Source organism: Netta rufina, assembly GCF_964035555.1.
Source record: "Netta rufina genome assembly, chromosome: 3".
In the NCBI taxonomy this organism is placed as follows: Eukaryota; Metazoa; Chordata; class Aves; order Anseriformes; family Anatidae; genus Netta; species Netta rufina.
The window spans coordinates 46,775,582-46,798,681 of NC_140125.1; the positions used below are offsets into that span (position 1 = coordinate 46,775,582).

Sequence of the window (23,100 nt, forward strand, 5' to 3'; positions counted from 1 at the left end):
GTGGCTAAATCTCTTTGATGTATGCTGTTACTATTAGACAACATTACAAAACAGACATGAGATACAGAAGGATGTTATGGAACTCCACAGAATAAATTGAAAATTGAGGGCATTTTCCAGTGGTTCAAACACTGTTTCCTATAACAAAAATCATCACTGATTACATCATCATCATGTCAAACATTAAAGAGCATAGCTCCATGCCATTTACCCAAATCACTTTTTAACTATGAATTCTACAAGCAGACGGATCAAAGAACCATGTATCCTTCTACCATGATACTGTTTATAAAACATTCTACGAGACTTGTTAATCTCAGCTGGAAGGTTGAGCTCTTTGGATGGCAGCACATTAATAATCTATTTGGTATTTGTTCACAAACAGAATAATTAAATTGCACCTGACAAGACATAACTATCTCACAGAAGCAGTCCCTTGAAAAAAGTAAGAAAAAAGATAAGATAGACTTTCATTTGTCAAAAAGAAACAAAAGATTTAAAGCCAGTGATGTTTTTAGTGACTGATGAGAGAAAAGTATTAAATATAGAGTTACCTTCATAAGCGTGATAGTTGTAGTAGGCAAAGTGATTCCTTCTCCCTGGGGTTAGAAACACATGCAGAGGACCCAGGTGAAGGCAGCACCAGCAGGACAGATACCATGCAGAACATGCGGAAGAAGGCAGGAAAAGAAAAGACAGGAAAGGGTGAAACTGTAGCCAGACATTTACTCAATTTAAAAGGATGAAGTGCATTTAACTCGTTCAACTAGAAACTGCATAGCATATAAAGACATCAGTACTACAAAGCTATTGGATGAAACAATTCCTACTATTGTTTAGAAGAGTGACAACAAGCTGTTAGAAGAAAAGCATGAACAATAGGTCAGTCCCACAGGCAACGGGCAACGGCTCAGTGTGCAGCCTTGCCACCTGTGTCATTGCAGATTGTTTTTCCTTTCTCAGTGAATGGATGTCTTGCTCCACTGCCAAGGTGCAGAGTTTTAATACTGAAGCAACTAGGACCCATGAAGAGAACAGAGAACATCAATAGAAAGTACTATTAAAAAACACAGTATTCACATGTGAATCTAGCTTCAGCCTCTAGAATACAATACAAAATGCATTTAATACTGTGCACTGCTAGTTTTGTCTGTTAATAAAACAAACAAAAAGCCCTCCTACTATTTGACTATAATCAGAACTACAAAGAAAAGGTTAGAGTAACCTTATTTACAGAAACCATTTCTACCTTGCTTCCTGAAAGGTAGGCAACAAGACAAAGCTGTAAATCATTTGTTTGGTTACCTGACTGTATCCAAGTGAGAGCTGAGACAAAAAGAGTTGCAACTAACTAAATCACAACAAAGGAAAAGTGCATACTCAGATCTTTAAACATGAAGACAGTAGAAATTAAGAGAAGTTGTATGTGTTTTTAAATACCGTGCTATAAACAAACAAGCTCCTCTAGATGTTCCTAGATCATAAAGTTGTAATTACAAAGCAGCCCAAAGAGTTGTAACGAAGTCTAAAATAAAGCAAAGACTTGCTAGCAATTGGAAGATTTCACATAGGCTGACATATTATTTTATTTTTTTTAGCACATGTTCGATTTAAACATTTATGTGCTTCTAAACATGTATTTTTAATGCATGGCACTGTCAGATATAACTTATTAGGTATGCTGCAGTATGCTTCTGAACATAAGATAAACCACAGTTAGGCAATGCTTTTCTGTTCCTCCCCTTTCAAACAGACATTTACAACTAAAAGTGGGACTGACAGATTCTAACCGTTTGAAAATCATACATATATGCATATTTTTAAAGTAAAAATTTAAAAAGGCAAAGCCTCTGTGTACTTTGTCTTCCATAAGAAGTGGTGGATATGAGAAAGCAGTAAGGTAGAACATTACTCATTGTAAATCCCAGGACAATGTATTAAACTGTTCTACTCATCAAGTTTTAAACCCCCAAAATCCAAAGGAAGGTGAAGACTGAAGGACTGTTTTTTTGTTTGTTTTTTGAAACACTTAAAACTTCATATGCATTTGAAACAATGCTAGCGAAGTCTTAAACATTTATCCCCTTTCATTTTTTTTTTAATTCTAGACTTTTTTTTTTACTAGTACTTCAACATTCCAACCTAGAAATTCTGTGATTCTGTGATTACAGTAATATGCAGCTCTGCCTCTAGATTTTCAAATTCACAACCTGACACAAGAACTGAAGTGATATTCACTTGCACTGTGAATATCGCAAATCAGACTTTTGCTTTCAACAGAAGTCTTGTTTTCAGAAAGTCTAAATGGATACAAAATACTGTAACTTAGATTACTAGATAAACAGAATTCTTACCTGGGCTTAATTCTACCAAGTATGGTAGTTTCTCAGGAGGAAGGCAAGAGCCATAGCCAGACCCGTCAACTCTGTCCTTCCCCTTTAATGGCTTTCCATCAGCTGTTTTCTTGGATTTCTTTGGGACATAATCAGGAGGCCGCCTTTTCAACTGAAATACTAGTATTCCTAAAACATATTTAATATTGTTTGAGTCTTACTATCAAAGAACACATCTAAGCTTTTTTTTTTTATTATTATTTTTAGTGTCCTATAGGATTATTTTCAGCTTACAAAGTTCCTTTATGTAGTTCTTTGGAAGTTAAATGTGTTTAAAAGATTAATGCTTCTCTATAGCGGATAATTTAAAAGCTTAAGGATGAAATGTAAAACTGTCTAAAGATTTACTACTATAACCAGTACTGAATAAAACTGTCAATAACTAAAATCCTAGAACAAATCATTTCAAAAATATTTTCCCATTTCCTGCTTTACAGGGATCCACAGACATGGCTTACAATACCCAACATACAAAAATCTCTCAAAGCTCTTCAGACATACCTTTATCACTAGGCCACTCCCTGAATATCTGAAGTGGACACTCATCATCATCTAGAATACTTTCTTTAGCACCTTTATCATCAGAGTGCTGAGCACCAGGAGGCAGCATGACCTAGAAAAGAACAATTATCAGTTTTCAAAGGTGTTACTAGACACTCAGATTATTCAGGGGTACATCTTCCAATTTATTCTTGTTTATATCAGGAGATAAAGCAAATTAAGTAACTTTGAATGCATTTTGCTTTCCAAGGCTGCTTCTAACTCTTTCTTGCCTTTTGTTGCGGTTAACCACGTTTCCCAGAACACCAGACATATTTAAAAAACAAAGGAAAGCTAGTTACACGTAAGTTACACAAAGACATCTTCCAGTAACAACATTAGAATAATTTCTAAATGGTCAAGAGAGAGAAAAAAAAAAAAAAAAAAAAGAAACATTAGTGGAGGGGATAGTTAAAAAACAGAACTAAAGTTTCTTTCATTGTCTTACACACAGGAATCAGCCTTTTTTTTTTTTTTTTTTTTTACTAAAACCATTCCACTAAAGCAACATGCAAGAACCCTTAGAAATAGCAATTATGATACTACCCATTTCCTGTTGTACCTAACCTTCACCTGGTCTACACAGAGAACAAGTGCAAGACTAGAGCAGTTGACAAATGCATTATGCTGTCTAGCTTCAAGGAAGAACCAAAATTTAGCGTACTTTGGAAACAAACCTTGTGTTAGTACATTTTATAGCCATATCCTTACAAAGCAGAGGAAGAGGGAAACCCTGATTCATTAGTTTTGACTCTAAAGGAGACACAACCTGTTATTTCATACATATTTGCATTACTGCTCCCCACAGTGATAAAACATAAAACCAGTGACAGCCAGTATTACAGTGCATGACTAGCTTCTAAATTAAAAATAGATTTCTCAAAGCTGAATTAAAAGAGACTTTACTACCTCATTTGTGATCCTAACAATGTTATTTAAATTCATAGACAGCTCTATTCCAAATGAACTACTCCAAAATTATTCCAATCTCTGAACTATGACCTAAGTAACACCTTCTGAAGTAAGGCAAGTATTTGCTGCTGCATGCTACAGCGCTACAGCCCTCAAGAGGCTTCTAACTCTTATTTGTCACCTCCTCTCCACACCCACTGCAGTGTTAACTAAGTTCCCACAGATCCACCTCAAATTTCCTTTCATCTTCTTCCAAGCAGGAAACAAGTACATTTAAGATCAAAAGTATTTAATTGAGTCATTGGCCTTTCCCTAAAACTTCTCTATGCAAAACCTGGCTAAACATAGGCCTAATTACATTATCTTTAATTAGATTTTCAAATAGACAACATATTACAAAATTCAGGAAAATATTAAAATTCATAAAACCAAAGGGAAACAGAAACACATCTGAACTCAAATCTTATCTTGCCAAACCACTCTTTCCTACTTCACATTTCAGATTTTAAAATCCATTATACTTACAGGAGAATTTTTATTTGCTATTAAAGTAACATTGTGTTTCAAGCCTCGTACAATAAGTAATTACTTTAAAATTGCAAAGCCCTCAAGACTGAATTTAAATAGTTAAAAACCAAGAGCTACACACTAGAAGCATGCTTTCTGAAAGGCTGACCAACGCCAGATTAGAGAGCAAACCAAAGAAAACGCAGCAGCACTGAAATTAGAGGACAGATGACTGAGAAAAGCACAAGGGCTACAACGTGACCCTGCTTTTGCTTCTGCCTTGGAACATGGATGAATACTTCTACTGGTATTCTATCTCTACTGGCTTAACTAGCAGCCACTGTCAACTGGTGAAGTTACAGAAGAGCCACAAAGGCACTAATCCCTCTGTTCTTCCAGTCACTTACTATTACTTCTGTTTCACAAGAAGCATGAGCTGATGAGCCCAGACATACACTGCTTAAAAAAGAAAAGGGGGGGAAAAAAAAAAAAAAAAGCATGTGACCTAACCTCAAGCAAAGCAAAGGCACAAAACACGACAACTCAGCTTATGCAGGCCAGAGGCTTGCAGTCATGATGAAGCAATTTTAGAAAACATATTTAAGTTTTCGGTGAATGTTGCCTCTCTCTCTCACAAGGCCAAATTCCCCATGTTTCAGAATAAGGGAAAGACATGGAATAGGTTTATATTATGATCATTTCTTGGCTTACGGCTAGGGATTTGCTTTCATACTGAAAAACAGAAGATGCAGTTTAAAACAAATGGGGCACGCACATTTTCCTGATTTCTGCAATGCAGTAGAAACTGGAGACGGATAAAAACCATTCCACTTTAAAACTTTTACTGGTTTGCTGCATGCCTCAAGTCTTATGCCCTAATGAAGCGAACACACACAGGTAGCTTGGAAGACTGTCTAATTAATTTGACATCTTGAGAGATGTGCAGTGAACCTTGTACTATGCAGGGGACTCAAGCCAAGTGAACTGAAACAAACACAATGTATATTGGAACAAACCTGTATTTACTTGATTACATGGAAAAGCACTTCTGAACTGGGCATAAAGATGCAGCATGATACACTGCAAAGTGGGGTATGAAAGAAAGTAACTAACAGGAAACTGACAACTCTTAATGTAAATGGCAATGTTAAGCATTGAGAGAGAAAAAAAATGAAAAAAAGAACATGTTCACATTTCAATTGAAACTTCAGAATTGAGTGAACTCTATTACAGGTACTCATGCAGCTGTATAAAGGTCTTGTCATATAATTTAAGATCTACTTTAAAAGTTAAGTAAATGTCAGCTGCTTAAGACTTCTTTGAAGAACTTCACCTGCCACCCAAAGAGAACAAAACATTTACAAATCTAAACCAATAGGAAATTATGGTTATACTGTACACTGCTTTGAACTCAACAAGAAGTAAAAAACAGCAACATAGATAAGACAGATCTGTCTTCCACACTGTAAACTGTCAGAAAAATAAGGAGCATGTATGGGGGAAACGCTGAGAGAGGTAAAGAACAGCTATGGTTCTTCACTGAAGTTATGTGAAGCTGCCCTGAAACCTATTTACCAACATAGTTGTTGGTTTCCAAACAAGGAAACAACATTGAAAGACATGTCAGGCTAAACCTCGGGTATTTTGAATATTTCAAACAATGAAAGCAGCTTCATAACATATCTGGCAAAAACAAGTATTTTAAGGTAAACTAACTTTAAGATCTAATCCTCAGTAAAAGAGGAAGGATTATTGTATTTTAAACCCAAATATTGCAGGAACAGAGTCACTGAGAAAGGTTGAATAGATTTTTGACAATGGCTTTTGATGAGCAAAAGTCGGGTCTTCTGCACTTGAGAGGTGTTTAAGAAAGATTTGCAATTAGCTAACGAATACCCCTCAAGTATTTAAAATGTGAGCACAGAACTTATTTCATTATAGACATTTACTGTACCAAGATGTGTTGCTCGGAAAAGGCAAACTATTTTCCACCAGTGCGTTCCTAAAAAGTTAAAGCAATTTACTTCAAAGCAAAAACTTTGTTAATCTTTCAAGATTAATACTATTGGTCTATTTTCTACATTAAACATCCCCACACATGACTGGACAACAAGGGGAGGTGTAAGAGGAGGAACACCATCACGACAGTAACCAGCAAAAATGTTTTCCTTGTATACAAGTGTGCAATAGTTCTGTAAATTTTCTAAAATATAAATACTCTGCATTACAACATAAAACCCTCTAACTCAAATAAAACTGACCAACAGAAAACTGTCTTCCAAATTCTGAAGATGGTCACAGTGTTTCTGCTGCTAACCACAACTCTCAAAACAGCAGAAAAACTAGCAGGTCAAATGAGCAGCTTATTTAATAACATTGATGACTGCAAATTGTAAATTGCATTTATAGAACACACAATGTGAAAAATAATTAGCATGACTAAGACTATACATAGAAAATACTTCATAGCTAGATCTGAAAATAACTTTTAAAACGTACTGTGTCATTAAAAAACTGCAGTAACTATTACTTTAGAAGTGATTCCCTCTTAGAATAAAGAACTATTTAAAATTTTACTGAAGTTAACTTTAACAGTTGGAACCACAATTACAGGTTAATGAAGACAAGCATAAAATGTCCAGAACTTCATTAAAGATGTGCCTAGAACTAATAACAAGAACTCTTAACACAACAAAAACTAGAATTAGTTCACTTCTATGAAACTACAAAAGCACCACCTTACAGTTTCCTTATTACTAATTAGACATTAGAACAGCATGTCAATTCCACACTAATTCTACCACTATAGGCTGTAAGCACAACAGAACCAGACACAGATTTCTCAGACTATCAAAAAACAAATATGAAAGCAACTTGAAGACAAAAGACAAATATCCACATCCTTTAGAACAGATGGAAGGTGTGGGCAATAGCAAGTTTTCTTACTGCTCTCCAGTAGCACTTTCAGTACTGGAGAAAAGGTGGGGAAGAGACAGCAATATAACGCCTTACAAACATTTTTCCCTTTCTTTCATCCTTTTAAGGAGCCGTAAATCCAAGTTTATTAGACAATTAACAGACAGAAATGTAATCAAAGACTGGAATCAAACAAGGATCAAACATTTTCAAGTCTCACTGTTCTCCTTCAGAAGATGATATGGACAAAAGTTTATAATTTTTGATCTGTACTGTCCATAGGCCTATTTGATAGAGCTTTACCTCTCAGAAATAGTGGTTCTATAAAATGAACTTAGAACTCCTAAAATAACGACATTCTGAAAGTAAGTGCCAGTTTCAGTTAAATGTTTAATCTTTCCTGATTTGTAGTGAGGGTAAACTAACACTGAAAGGCATGTGGCACCTTTTATAATGGAGTACGGATTGAGCACTTTTGCCTCTGAGCAGACTCATTTAGTTCAGGGGAATAGCTTGTGCACAAACAGCACAAATTTCAGAATCCGCAGGATTAACCATTAGTTTATATATGTCTGTGAAGCATAAACACACTTGTGGCATAAAGCTACAAAACCAGAAATATGTTCCGTTCATTATCAGTGTTTATCTACATAGCAAGAAATAATTTAAGACGGGAAGATTTATGTTTTTATAAAACTTTAATTTTACTTACACGAGCAATACAATAATCCTTGGGATTTTCCTTCTCCAGGCCGTATTTCTCCAGTGCTTCAATAACTGCAAAGTCTGCAGTATCTGTAGTGGACAGCAGGATTGTCTTGTATGGTATATTTGGTTTCAGACTGTCTGCATAAATTCTCAGTGTCCCACCTTGGAAACAAAATTTAATAAACATTGCTACCACAGAATATACATACATAAAAAGCCATTTACTATATATATTTTTTAAACAGAATGAAAGAAAGAATGCCTTTAGAAATCATTTAGTCAATTCACCAATACAAGATAAGTTACATAAAAATCTTCAAAATGTGTCTCTGCCATTGCTGATGCTTTATTCCATAAGCAAGCTTTTTCCCCCAATGCTTCACCCTCTTTACCATTCTTAGTATTATGTGAAGTTAAAATGAAACTGTGAAAACAACTGGATGAAGAACTGATTCTTCACATCTCAACAGCCAGCTCATGCTGACCCTTAGGATTCTCTCCTCTCTTTAAAAAGCCCATTTAAGATTTTCCTCCTGGGCAACGTTTTCTATGCTTGTACTCATTCTTCACTACTCTTTCATTGGTAAAACATGTTATTTGATGTTTTACCAGTACTGAAGCTGTTCCATTTGTGTTACACTTGATGCCTACGTTTACACAAGCACAGTGATCTTTACACCTACCTCACCAACATGAAATACTTGATCACTGCAATCCACCATACCTACTAGAACCGTATGGGCAGAGCTGAACAATTATTCTGTGCCACCTTGTATTTATGCTACTGATTGCATTTTTACGTGCTGATCACTCAGTTTGTTCTCAGTAAAATGAATCACATTCATTTCAGAAGACTTCTCCCATTTGTCACTTTCATAAATCTAATTCTGTCCTTCCTTCTTCCCCAGCTTAGCACTGTCAGCAAGATCGATAAGCGTATTCTCTCCCATCAATTTGCCCATAACTCTCACTAATCACACAATACACTCCCACGGAATCTTACCTCCACAAATCTTTCATTCAATTACAACATATATAACTTTTGCTTTCTCCAATATTTTTTTGTCCTTCAAGATTAATTAAAGTCAAAATTTACAGGAGCTGCTGGCCTTAAAAATACTCTCTCAGTAAACAAATCAACATCAGCTTAACCAAAACAAATCTATGTACCTGAATCTGGTCTGCCATCAGAACTGCGAAATTCCTGCATTCTCTTCTCTAGTTTTTGCTGTCGCCGCCGTTTCATAACCACCTCAGGATTAGATATTGTGCGAGTGAAGCTGGTTTCAGGCATATCTTTGTAAACCTCAGCTGCAAGGCGAGAATTCTCGCTGCCATGTTAATTTAAACAATGAGGAAAAAAATGCCATTAATAGCTTAAAATACATAGATCCTCATCACTTCATAAAGTACAAAAGACAAGTAGAAACCATACATGTAGGAGATAGATAAGTTATTGGTAGAAGGTTTCTATATGAAATGCACTTTTGCAAGGTCTAGCACTGTTCATATACACCTGAAATAGTCAGCAATCAATTTCAGTATTCATGATTGCTACCTTTCAAGAAATAAAGAGGCCTTCCACCTCTTTGGAAAAAAAAAAAAAAAAAAAAAAAAAAAAACAAACAAACAAACAAACAAAAAAAAACAAACAGATAAGGCATTACAGAACCTTACATTACACTAACTTTTTGTGAGTTACAAATACTGCAATTCACATGGAAGCAGAATTAGCATGTGGTCATGCTTTTCTTTTAGTTCATACACTTAAGATCCAATTTTTTTTTTATTTTTTTTTAAATTAAGATCAAGCTAAGTAATTGTACAGAACACTGGAAAGCCCATGCTGACAACTGAAGAACAGTGCAAGCATATTCATGCATAGCAGTACTACACAAATGAAAATCGATCTCAAAAAATTGAAAAAACAAAAACAGGCTGTGTAGCTAAATCCTCTGTCACATGTCAATCAGTCAACTGATTTCTTTCACTCCTGAGAATCTGTTAACAGCTAGTAAATTTTCATTGTTCATTTTCTATGTTAAAAAAATACCATTAATTATTTTTTTTCTGGTCTACTATACATGATGCCTCCAGTACAAAGTTGAAATTAATACAGACCCTTTTGCAGCTATCTAGTTCTACAAATATTTATTCATGCCTGACTCTGTGTTGCAAAATTAATGTATGCTTTGCCCCAATGAATTAGGAACAGCATATTTGGGAGTAAGATTTAGAGAACCTAGGAGACTGGCTATCAAAACATGCCTCCCAGAGAAACAAAATCATAATCAGGTGGTAAGTCAACTGCAGCCACCTACACAGACTACTTTTTCTGTCAATTGACAAAACAGAGAAGTGAATAGATCCACACTAGAGTAAGTGCTCAAGAAAAAACATAGTGAGGGTTAGTGAAGTTCACGTCATCAAGCATTTGCTGATTTTTGTACATGGATAAAGAGGTGAAAAAAAGTTTCATGGTTTGAAAATTAGCTTTGCAGCAAAATGTACATACAAACCACAGAATTTAATATCACGTTTTGGTTTATGATGGTATCCTACTTATGTTAACTACTTCTAAAGGAAAAAAGGGCTTATTTCGAAGGAATCCTTTAAAGTAAGATGTAAGTTGTATGAACTGACCAAAGTTTAGAATACTTACATATCATCCCCATGAAGAAACCGATCATCTTTATCTGATGCTTGTCGCAATGCCTCTTTTTCACGCCTCTTCTTTTCTTTTTTTTCTTTTTTTGAGAGAGTTCGTTTGAAATTCTGAATTACTCCCTCTTTTTCTTGTTTTTCAGGGCCATTACTCTGAGCCTTCTGAAATGAACCAGTTTAGAACAATTTCCGTCATTTTTAGTTTAATGATGATTCAGTATTGCTTTTAACTTTCCATACAAGTCCGATTAAGACATAGCATCACTACCATGAAAACAGTAGTCCTGGCAACAACACTCCATTACACAGGGATGGGACTGAAACTCTCAGGAGTAAGACAAAAGACCAAAATAATCTCATATTCCAAAGAAGGTATGAACTGCTTAAGTACCCTGTACTCATGAAATGTACTCAAGCAAATGAAAACCAGAATTTTACTTGAATAATGCCTACTATCTACTCAGCCTTAAAGATTAACTGAAGGCTGCAAAACCAATTTCCGCCTCCCAGTAAAAACTACTTCACGAAACAACACTAATCTGTTTTCAAGACAACTATGTTGGAACATCAGATAAGAATAAACTGCAGAAGGAAAAACATTAGAGAGTACATTTCCCCTATGATGTATTTTTCTGTTTTTCTGAGTCGTCCTTCCAGTGTTCTCTTCTCCAAATTCTGCTCCTTGTATACACAAGATACCTGTAATCTTATGCTCATTTGCCTTCTGTGGAGAAAATAATAAAGATGAAGGAAAAAAGATGCAGAAGTGTTTTTTTTTTCCTCCTGTCAGAAAGCAAAGAACACAGAAGGAGGACTGTGGATTACTTAATTCAATGAAAAAGTAAAGCAAGACCAGTAAATATAGTGCAAGACATCGTTAATTTTCTTTCCCCATGTCTGACAGATGTATCCTGTAGTTAAAAGCATAGTGTAAGCATAAAAATAGCTCGTGTATTTATACCCATAGTACCTTTAAAATTAAAAAGCTATAATTCCAAGAGTAAATGAAATTCAGTGCTCAGCCCGGGATGAAAAACTCATCTGAAGATATATATCCCCACACTAAACGGCGTATTTTCCGTAACTATAAACATTCAAGTTAGAAATCATATATAAGTTATATGACTTCAGAAGCCAAAATCTGATCTAACTTCATGTTACGAATGAAATGCTTCATGATTAATACCAAAAAAACGAAGGAACATCGGTCATACAAAACCTTCTTTTTGTATGTTGCAAGGCAAAAAAAAAAAAAATACCCCAAAGGGAAGTCTCTCACCAGTTTCATTAAGAAACTGAATATTACCAAGGCAGGTAGCATTTCTTAGTTATTCAGTTCTCTCTGGCATCCCCCTCTAAGTGCTCTGCAAGAGGTGAGATTACCTCTTAGGTGTTTGGCATCTCATACTATTGTAGGGTACTTTAACTTCATCTTATTAGAGCAAAGCAAGCTAAGTTTTCTGGGCACTACGTGTTGCAGTACCATACAGCTACATAAATCAAAGCATCACAAGTCCTCTGAATGATCAGAAAAATGCAAAGTTGGGAAGATCCATTTTAAGGGTTTGAATAGACTTGCTCTACATATACAATATCATCATCATCGTTTTCAGGAATTGGAAAAGTAGAAATCAAGTTTTACTATATGAGCGCATCCCGCAAATTGCCAGACTGCTGTTACCTCTACCATACTCCTTGAAGCCTCACCTTAGGAGGAAGCGTATCATTTTCGTTCTTGAGAACAAATCTTCCTTCTCGATCATCTTTGTTCCAGTTTAATTGTACAACAAGAGGCTTCTCATCTACATCTAATCTTCTTTCTTCTTCAAAAAAGTGAAAAGTGGTAAGTTACTTGGCATCTCAAGAGCAAAGACATTTTAAAAAAAGTTATAGTTTTGCTGAGCTTTAAACCATCAGTTGATGCTTTTCTGTAGGTACAGAGACAGAAAGCCTAGGGGGGTCTGGAGACAGAATGTATGTCTCCTTTGCCGCCACCAGCCTAAGTGAATTCCCTTTATCTACATAAGATAAAGGTCCACAGAAAGGAGCCTTGTGCACTATCAGAACTGAAGCCTGAGAATATAAGATTATAAATTAGGGGAAGATATTTCTGCAGCCAAAATACTTGAAACTTCATAACTTAACGACACAACCAAAATATTAATTTTTCTCATTTTAATTTTAACCAGTCTGACTTTGACCCAAGAACTACTATTCTTGAAAGACTTCAAAAAAACAAATTGGACTATAAAATAAAAAAAATCATTACGAAAATATACTAGACAAACTGCATTCAGTGTGTTGTATCTATTTTAAGTACATGAAAAAAAATTGAGAGAGTGGTTAAAAAATTAAACAAATTTTGCCATTTGATCTCCGTCTGGAAGTAGGAGACAATATATACACATAGCAAGACAATGATGTCTTCGCAGTTATATTTTATGTAATGTGAAACACTCATATGGAATGAAGTGCCTCTCTTATGAGCTGTGTTTTAATCAGGAACTTGCCCTGCAAAGGAAACGATTTCACTTTGAGTACAGGTATGGTGCAAAGGGATTTAAAACAATCAAACAAACAACTTAAAGCAGAAAACCCATATAATATTCATTGCTTTAGTTACTGATGACACATGTACTTTTTTCTAATCCCTTGTAACTCACGCCATCACTCATAGACCATGAGAAGTGACATACACCCCAATAATTTTCCATTCTGTATCTCAAATTACTAGTTTCAGTCATTCAAAAATAGAATTTAAGGTAGTCAAGCCACTTTTTTTTTTTTTTTTTTTTTTGGAAGATTACACAAAAGAAAGAAAGAGAAAAAGAAGGTTAATTTCTCATATTTCTGTTATGTCCCATCCCACCTGCTTCCAGCTGGGTGGGATGAGGGTTTAAGGGGACAGGACTGGGATGATATCAAATGCTAACAACATCAGAAGACTATACAGAAGTCTAGGTAACCATAAAGGTTCTGCTCAAGAAACACAGCAGCTTCAGATAATGTTGAACTTCCTCTGATGAACTAATGTTGAACTATGTTGAACTTCCTCTGATTTAGCAGTAAGTCATAAGGTTACCTATGGAAGGCCCACACATCACAGAATTAAGGACACACTCAGTGTTCCAATTTAACACCTCCACTTACCAACCATAACACCTCCAGTTACCGACTAGCCCTAAAAATAGCAACCCTCTCACAAATGTCAACAAGTAATAGGATTATCAAGCACACCACCTAACAGATTATAATCAAAATTTACATTAACTGCTGGCCTGACATTTTGAAATACCACTCCCCTCACATTACAATTAGTAGCAATGTATTTAACATCAACAGTAACGAAAAAAAACACAAATCTGGTGCCTCAGAAGCTGGGAGTAAAATTTAAGAGACTTTGGCAAGGGGTGTATAGGAAAATGATGTGGCTGCAGGAAATACTCAGTGAAAAAACACTAACCTCCACTGACATGCACCTCATAAAGTGAGTACTTCGGGGATGACAACATTCGCATGTCTGGTCGAAACTTCTCTGCAAGAGTTTCTATCACATCTTGAGTGGTGGCCGTACTAGAGACACGGATACATTTTGTTGCGAAGTTTCCAGCTGCTTTGTCTTGAAAGTAAAATCGCATTACTCCATGAAACTCCAAATCCTGGAAAAAATGAAAATAAAGATCTGATTGATGGCTAGCAGTTCTAAGTTTCATAGTTCAATTTGTTAGTTAGAAATATTTTATGAGGTCACAAGACATTCAAATACTGCAGTGGTTTTCCAATATTTGAGGACACTACAGTTTACTGACCAGGACACTATAAACTTGAATAAAAAAAACAAGGATTTTCACTAAGAAGAAATCAAATATCCTGAATCATCTGAATTGTGTTTTTATATTTTCACAAGGGATAGTAAAGCTCCCTACACACTCCAATGCTGCCAAGTTTATTCTACAGTTTGATAATTACTACTTCTGTCTTCACTTAACAGAGACTTTCTTTCTAGTAGATATATCCTCTGGTGCTGGGTGCAATGCCAGGTTTTGCATTAGCACAGTCTTTTCCAGTACTGCAACTGATCGCATAAAAAAAATAACACAATACTATCTTTGAAAAAGGAAAAAGGGGAGGCATTTACTGACACTACTCTATCAGAGGACCCAAGAAAAAAAAAAAAAAAAAAAAAAAAGTGTTATAACCTACACTGCAGGATGAAACTCTCACTCACCTAGATACACATAGAAGACAAATTCCACAACCATAGACACTGCTCCTCCCAGTGCGTTTGAGTCTGTACCACTGACACTCTCTCCATGAATTGTTCCAAAATTGTCTGATATCCTCGCTAATTACTTCCACAATCTCTACGAGGCTTGAGAAACACCATCTTTTCATAAAGCTCAGCTGACCCAGAGGCTCCTTCTCTGGAGATATTCAAGTTCCATCTGGACACCTACGTGGGCAACCTCCTCTAGGGAACCTGCTTTGGCAGGGGGGTTGGACCCAATAATCTCTTGAAGCCCCTTCCAACCCCAACAATTCTGTGATTCTGTGACCCTTCCACAATTTATTAAAACTATCACTCGTCCAAAAGATCTGTAAGTTACTATAGATTCTAATTAGCATAGACAACATCCTTGGTAACTATCCTTTTAATTACAGCTTCACGCTGCATTTATATCCAAGGGCCTAGGGGTGGCTATCTGGAAGAATCAGTGCATAGCAGTTAAAGTTACTTCATCCCTCACTTTGTATAGTTATTCGATGAATATCGCCTGGTTCTGGCAACTTGCTTTTATATTGTCCATTTGTTCTCTGAATTCTTAACGAGCACTGATTTGAAAGAGCTGCTCTGATGAGTCACCATACGAAGGTTCTCGACATTGAAACTTTTCCAAGATTTTCAACAGTGAACACAGAAGCAAATTTTTTCTCTATCACCTTCTGAAGGTTTCTTCTATGAAGTGGTCATCCCACTGCCCTATGGCTTATGGTAAATTCGCTACTATTAATCTGCTGAAGGAAAGTTATTATTAAAGACTCTTCATAAGTTATTCAGCAAATTCTTTTTTTTTCTTATGCTTTTGTATTTTAGTTGCTACATTTTCTATCCTTACAATTTTTCTCATTGGGATACTAGTTCAGCTTTCTAACAGCTATCTTTGCCTGATGTTCTGCCATGCCAGGTTCCTTTCACACTTCTTCTGACAGCTGGCCCGAATTCAGTCTGCACCTCCTGCATACCATCTTTAGTTCTCTGCAGGTGGCAAGTACTTAGCTACCCATTGCCTCCTTTAGCACTAAAAAGCTTTTCCAGAGCAGCTATGCTGGATTTTCTGTTGGGATGGAAAATTTTGCAGCTCCTCCTGACAGTAATGGTTTGAGCCACCTCTTTCGCACCTGTTTGCACCAATTTCAATGGTCTCCTCTTCTGTAAGCACTCCTTAACGGTGATGCTTCACAAAACAGCCATGACCATTTCTTATCACCAACTTAAGGTTTTGCTGCACTAGCTTGGTCATTAAAAAAGGAGAACACACATAAGTTTTCTGCACAAGTATCATGAAACATAACTGTATCCCATTTATGACATTTATTTCCCTTTACACAAGGTTTTCCCCAAGGTACTGCTGAAGCAAGAATTAAGTGATAAAACAAGCACACTGCAGGCCTCTTTTTTCCAGGAGTGAACTATTGTGCGAGTACCTACACACAGATAAAGAGACAGTTGATTTTTCTTTTTTCTTTTTTAGAAGAGAGAAGATTACTGAGAACTTCCACTGTCCATTAGCCAGGTGTTCAATCCCACAGATTTTATTAATTCTCTACTACAGCGTAGCAGTGACTGGCAGAGATTCAAGAGCAAAGGAACGAAACATAGATCCATTCAGAGAAGATCTAGAAAACAGCTCTCCGATCTACAATGGGTTTCTTTATTACTATGTTTTGAAGTTTTGCTGCTAAAACTTGCTTCTACTTCCAGGCACTAACAAAACAGAGATGCGACAACAAAACTGTATTGTGAGTACTCAAGATACAATGCAAGCATAAAGGGAGTTTTGTTCTCCTTTCAGAAAAGCAGTAATGTGTTCCTCTGAGTAACTCTCACTTGAATTTTGTTTCCTTGCTTTGACAATCTGGGTGTGAAAATAATTCAATGCGCTGACCACTGGCTGCCCACTTCCCCCCATCCTGTCAGCTTCTTGATCTGTATCCCCACAAACCCTGCCTCTCAACCCAATTTCCCAAGTTTTCTGTTAAAAGAAAGACAGGCTGCACAACTGCATCACAACGCTCCACAGTACAGATACATCTTCCCAATATAAAGCTCTCACTCGTTTTATGTTCCATTTGAAGTAAATCCCAACCTGCCTTTCGGCATTAATGGAGTATTACAGTGTTTAAATACAAGTGTTCAGTAACACTGAAGCAATTGGTTTCACATTTCAAAAAGGAAGGTGGGTGAGTACAAAAAAAAAAAAACAACCAAGAGACTTAATTATTACATGTATACATCCTGTATGTATTTATGTCCAGTTTAAGGTACATTCAGCATCCTGGCCAAGTGCTTAGTGTATCAATAACAAACCCGTACAAAGACTGATGGCACCACCCACAAGAAAACAAGGTAGGCATCAGACTTCAGTCTCCACTCTCCACTCTAAATCTGCATTAAAGAGTTTGAGAGGTACATTTCACCTCCAAATCTGCTCACTTCTGAATTTCTTTGGCAAAACTGCTAGCTAGGTTCACTGCTATCTATAACATGGACTTGTGTCAAGAAAAAGCCTAAAGAAAAAAAATCATCATGAATTGATATACCAAATATCCAAGTGTTACCTAATATATACTTGTAAGTGAATAGATCTCCCCAAAATGTTTACAAATCTTTCTCTAAAGATAAAGAACTGCCATTTATTAATTGCTAAAAAAAGTAGTCAAAGTGTTTTCTGGATTTCAAAAGAGACTAATTACGTAGCTGTATGAACATTCTCTTAAGTTTCTCTCAGGAATTCACAAGCATCATAAGCAGTTTTGGTTTCTCATCTACTCCTATTTTAAATATTTTATGCATCTCTTGTGCAAGTCTATGGTTCCTTACATACATAGGAACATGAGGATACAGAACAGTCCTTGGCAGCACAAATATAATCAATTTCCACATTTAAATTCTCATAATCCAGAATGCAAAATGTACATTTTAAATCACTTGGAAAAAGTCAGCTCCTCTTAAGCTTTTCAAATCATAAAGAACATTTTCCTTAAATAATGAGCCTAATTGTGCCTTTTATCACTATCAGAACATGGAGTGATTTCCAAAAGTATATACTATACATATATATATATATATATAAAATATATAAACGTGCACAGTATATATACAAAAGAAGTTCCACACTTGCATAATTAAAAAATACCAGTTAGCTGACTTTTTTTTTTTTTTTTAAACAAAGAGATGGAAGTGAGTTAGTATTGTGTCTTTATCAGGCACACACACACACACACAAAGATGCTATGCAGCTACAGTATTTCTTGCTATTTGCTGCATAAAGGGATTGATGGATCAGTGTGATGGGGGCTGATCAGAACGCCTGCCATCACATCCTTGCTTCAACTACTTAGTTACAACTTACTGTCTGTTATTGACATTTTGCAAGAACTGGTTCAAAACCAACAGGCTAGGTGTTCCAGAAGCCTGTCTTCAGCAGAAGAAAATAAATATACAAAAGCACCAGAGTGGCACACTTGAAACAACAATTTCACAATATAAAGTCTTCAAAATTCTCCAAAGTTTTGTGAAAAGCTTTGACAAAACATTCCTTGAGAACATCTGCACTGCCAGTGTTACGGCCCTCCTCTGACATCCTCATTGACCTCAGACCATCACCAGCTGAAAAACAGCACTACAAAAGCAGGAAACAAACTTGAATACATAATAGTCACACAACCACTTAAGTAACATCTAAAACTGAAAGTGTGGCATGTAAGTTTTCAAATCAGACACCATTGTTTAAAGTTTTCCATGAATCTTCTAAGTTTTTTTTCTATTTTTCCCCCCGTTTAGATCCAGCTCCCACTTACTTCCTATCAAGTAGGTATTTCTGCTTTTAGCAGTAATTAGGAATAATCAAGACAATCATTCATTCAGTTACATACAGATGCACAAATAAACCAGAGGAGCGGAGAAGAGTATCTCAAGGTTTGGTCTGTGATTTCTGAGACCAGGTAAATAACTCACTGAAGTATTTAATACCGTGATTTTCTGTAGTTGTTAACATTCTCAGTTATTTGGAAATCTCTATAAAAAATCAGCTCTATTCTCTTCCAACTGTCCCAGTCTTTTTACCGAGAGTACAGTCAAGAAAGACTGAAAGAAAAACAAATGGAAAGAGATGAAAATAATGCACTGTAAGTGAGGTTTGGAAAAAGCCTCCCATGTGATAAAATGGGACTTGCAGCAGGGAAACCTGGACTTCCCGAAGCATGAAAGAGAGGCTTCTGCAAACAAAGCAATAATAGTCAGACGCAGTAATCCATAGCAGTGCTCATGCATGAGAAAGGAAACCCCTCCTTTCAAGTGTCATGGAAGGTACTAACAAAGTGTTATTCCAATATGTAGGACGCAACAATGAACATGGGTCAGGATCACCGCTCCCACAAGCTAAGCAAGCAATACCAGTGGGCTTTTAAACTACTGTCCCACCAGTACCAATCACAAAATCAATACACACTTCAGTATTGAAGTGTAAATATATTACATGCTATCCATTTGGAAAACTGTTTGATCTCTTGAGCAGTAGAGCATATGCAAGCTTCCCTTCAGAAGTCCTCATAACCCCTGTAACCCCTCCAACAGGGTAACTTTGAGGTTGGTTTTTTAGCTGCAGTAATACCACTGTTTGCCTTGTAAAGTGCATTCTGCATGACTGAGTCTAGAAAATACCAAAAACTGGCATTAAGAACATCACATCTTTCTTCCTGCCCCATTCAAATTCCACAGGCAAAAATCTACAGAAGAGTAACTCCTAACTAAGCTGCAATTATTATTCAGATACACGTACTTGTCGCTCAGGAGTTTTGCTAACAGAATATAAATCAAAATAAAACCAATCCACAGTGCAACAATCAGAACTAAAGCAAACACAAGCTGATTTTAAATGAATTCAGGTCACAATATTGATATAACAGTTCAACATAACAACGTTATCACTACAGGATATCCTGAAACATTCACGTAACGCCTTAGTAACTAACACAGAGTAAGTCTACGGAGAAAAAAAGGAATCGCTTCCTTTGCACACTTAGGGCTTTTGGAGAAGCAACAAATCTACGCAATTCCAACAAACATTTAAAAGCAAACAGAATTCCTACAATATTTAAAAAAAAATACATCAATAACGTAGTAAGCACTGAAAGTAGATGAAGCTATAGCATGCGTTCCAAGCAGTTACACCTACTCGAAACTAAAGGATAGATGGTATTCTCATACACAGGCTCTACAATCAACTATTAAAAAGAATTCCACATAATCTTAACACAAAAAAAAAAAAAACAAACAAAAAAACCACCTTAAATGTTATGAACTGTTTTTCATCTAGTGGAGAAAGCAATGTTTTTGCTAAACTACAGCTTATCAAACACCTTCAAGATGTGCGGTTTCATTTCAAGATTAATGGTAAAACACCATAAATGGTTCTAAGAGAAGAGAGGAAGAACACCACAGATGAAAAAACAGGTGCTATAAAAAACATCAGTTTTATTTCCTCTTTCAAACCTTTGACACCTGGATCAACAGAGATATTCCACTACAGACTGACTCATTCTGCCACAGCTGTATTTACGCACACTGCGATGGTCACAGAAGCAGGACCAACAACAGAGTTGTCTATCAGAGAGAATTATCAATAGCCCACAGCATGAGGTGGATAACCAAGAGGAATCACCTTTTGTTTTCCTGAACCCCAGGAACCAGCCTCACTACAAAATGAAATGAAAACTCAAGATCAAAAAGCATGAGAACCACAACTATTTTTTATAATATGCATGTAGAGAAATCAAGTTGATGCAAAAAACAAAACAACAAACAAACAAACAAAAAAACTACAGTCTATGACAAATACTACATAAGTAAAACGTTAAACTAAGGTTAAAAGACATTTCTACAAATATAACTAAAGCATACTCTAAAAAAGGATTTACTTTCTTAAGTGCAGCTTGAATGGCCATGTAAACCTTAAATCACTGCTGATGCAAATAGTCTAATGTATATCTTGTAAGCGTTCTCCCTACTTTCCACCAGTAAACTACCCACATAATAAGAATGATTAATATAATAATTATTGGGATTAACCAAAAAACATTATTGTAATCTTGAATATTTTCCAGGCAAGATACACCGCACAGTGCAAAAAAATTAAACTCCGTAACTGACCCATCCACACAAAGTTACCAGAATATTTCATACCTACTTCAAACCAAGAACAAAATCCAGTTCAGTTCAAAATTGTATTTTGCCAAGGCCAGACTCAGCATGCAGCAATTAACCATGCTTTATTCTGAAAACACTTGGGTTTTCACAACCTTCTACAAAGGACATCGTTGTGAAAGTATCACAAAGCGTCTTCAAGCACGACTTACAGCTCCAGAAGCAGCTACCATGAAAAATAAAACAAAAAAGTGCCAAGGGTGCTCCCCAAAAGCACTATAGGCTTAACCCTCTAACTCTAATTTCCCAGTCTATGGTAAATGATCAGGAAAATCTTAACAGCACTTGCAACACACAGCAACTGTGCCACCTGCAGGATACTTCTTGTTATGCTGCGGTGTACAGCATAATTTATCTTCTCACAATTAACCAGAAGAAAATGCAGATTGCTCTTTCTGCAAAATGAAATCTGACATAGCTTACTGGAAAACACTAAAAATATTTTCAAAAGAGAGCAGTGACAACAGTTCCGTAATTATTTAAACTTCAATCACTCATTAAGCTAGACTGCTTAAACGCAAAATGCAACAAATAAAATAGATTAGGTCACAATACCAGATTAATCATACCTCCCCCCCCCCCCCAAATTAATAAACTGTATTGATGCTGGTGCAACAGTCATTCTTTGACTTTCCCAACACCATTAATACTGAGGATCGGGCAACAATCATAAACAGAGACTTCGGGGGAAAAAGAAAAAAAAAAAATCACAAAACTTATTATTTGGAAAATTGATTAAAGAAGGTGACATGACAAAGTGAAAGTAATTGATGTACATGTTTGGTCTACCAAAGTACTCTGAAACAATCTCCAACAAATAAACATTGATCCAGGCAGAGTTCATTGATATTTGAAAATAGGTAAAAAGTCAAAACCAGAACCAAGCCTACGCTGAATTAGTCATGACATATTTAATAGCAAGAGCAGAAAAATCAATATTGAGAGGTCTCAACGATACATTGCTTACCTTTCTCCTATCTGCCTGCATCTTGTCACCATTGCAGAGCTAAGAACAGAGTGCTTACAAGCTATTCCAAAACATTTAAGAGAAGAAAAATTGGAAGCACAGACTATCCACTACAGCATCTCTCAGATAGGTCTTAAAATAGATTAATTAAATCAGGATTCTTATTAATTATTGTGTTAAAGACTGTTCCTTTTGAATGGTTTGATCTAGAGAAAGAGGAACTCCTCAGTACCTCCACCTCAAACCAAATCACAAAAAGGAAAATGGTAAGGGTGAGAATGAAAGTTCAAGCACTACAAGTCTCACTTGCCAATGACCTGCAGAGCTGCAGCCACGGTACTTAAGCATCTTCAGGCACCAGGCAGGCCACGACAAAGACCGCCCTCAGCTCATGTTAACACTGAAGTGTGTGCACACAGCCAGCCACTGTAAAGCAAGACCCCCTTGCTGCTGCACAGCGTCCTTCCCCATGCCGAGACACTGACCCCAGCACATCCTGCAGCTGAGCAACAACATGAGTCAGCATTAGGCATCCAGAAAGGATTTTTTTTTTCTTCTTCCTCTGCTCCCTGTCAGGAAAGCTGTTATTGCGATCACTTGGGTGAAACCATCCTTCTGCTGGCACACTGTATGAACCTGAAGGAACCGTGAAACAGCAGCCTCGGCCAAGCTAGACACTTCATTCCCACTCCCACAGTAGCATCAGCACACACCTGACCCTGCACAGAGGCTTCACAGCACTGTCAGCTGCACTGCAAGCCAGCAGAGACTTCTTTTTTTTGGTTTTGTTTCATGCTGGGCTGGCTTGGCATGCTGCAGCTCAGACCAAAGGAGGGAGCCAGGTGGTAGCAGCCAATCTATCCAGCCCAACCCGACCGCTCTCCATTCCACACCTGCTCAACCACATGGCATCACCATCATCAGGACGTCCGGTTGACTTGACAGCAGCCAGGCAACCCCTAATTGTACTTCTGGTTTCTCACGCAGTGTTTGTACATTTCTGAAGG

General features: G+C 36.6%; 1 protein-coding gene across 12 annotated transcripts in view; it reads right to left on the bottom strand.

Moving 5' to 3' along the window:
* The window catches only part of AFDN (afadin, adherens junction formation factor), a gene marked incomplete at its 3' end in the record, with an annotated part of 129,483 nt that overhangs the window by 80,263 nt on the left and 26,120 nt on the right, over positions 1-23,100 (bottom strand). For 11 of the 12 annotated variants that reach the window (XM_084284802.1, XM_084284794.1, XM_084284801.1 and 8 more), the window contains exons 2-8: positions 14,104-14,299; positions 12,348-12,463; positions 10,639-10,802; positions 9,147-9,307; positions 7,981-8,138; positions 2,895-3,006; positions 2,355-2,522 (exon numbers count right to left, since the gene is read on the bottom strand). In XM_084284802.1, coding sequence (XP_084140928.1) covers positions 2,355-2,522; positions 2,895-3,006; positions 7,981-8,138; positions 9,147-9,307; positions 10,639-10,802; positions 12,348-12,463; positions 14,104-14,299 — 1,075 coding nt within the window. The remainder of the gene's footprint in view (positions 1-2,354; positions 2,523-2,894; positions 3,007-7,980; positions 8,139-9,146; positions 9,308-10,638; positions 10,803-12,347; positions 12,464-14,103; positions 14,300-23,100) is intronic. The other variant, XM_084284795.1, reaches the window with a different exon arrangement.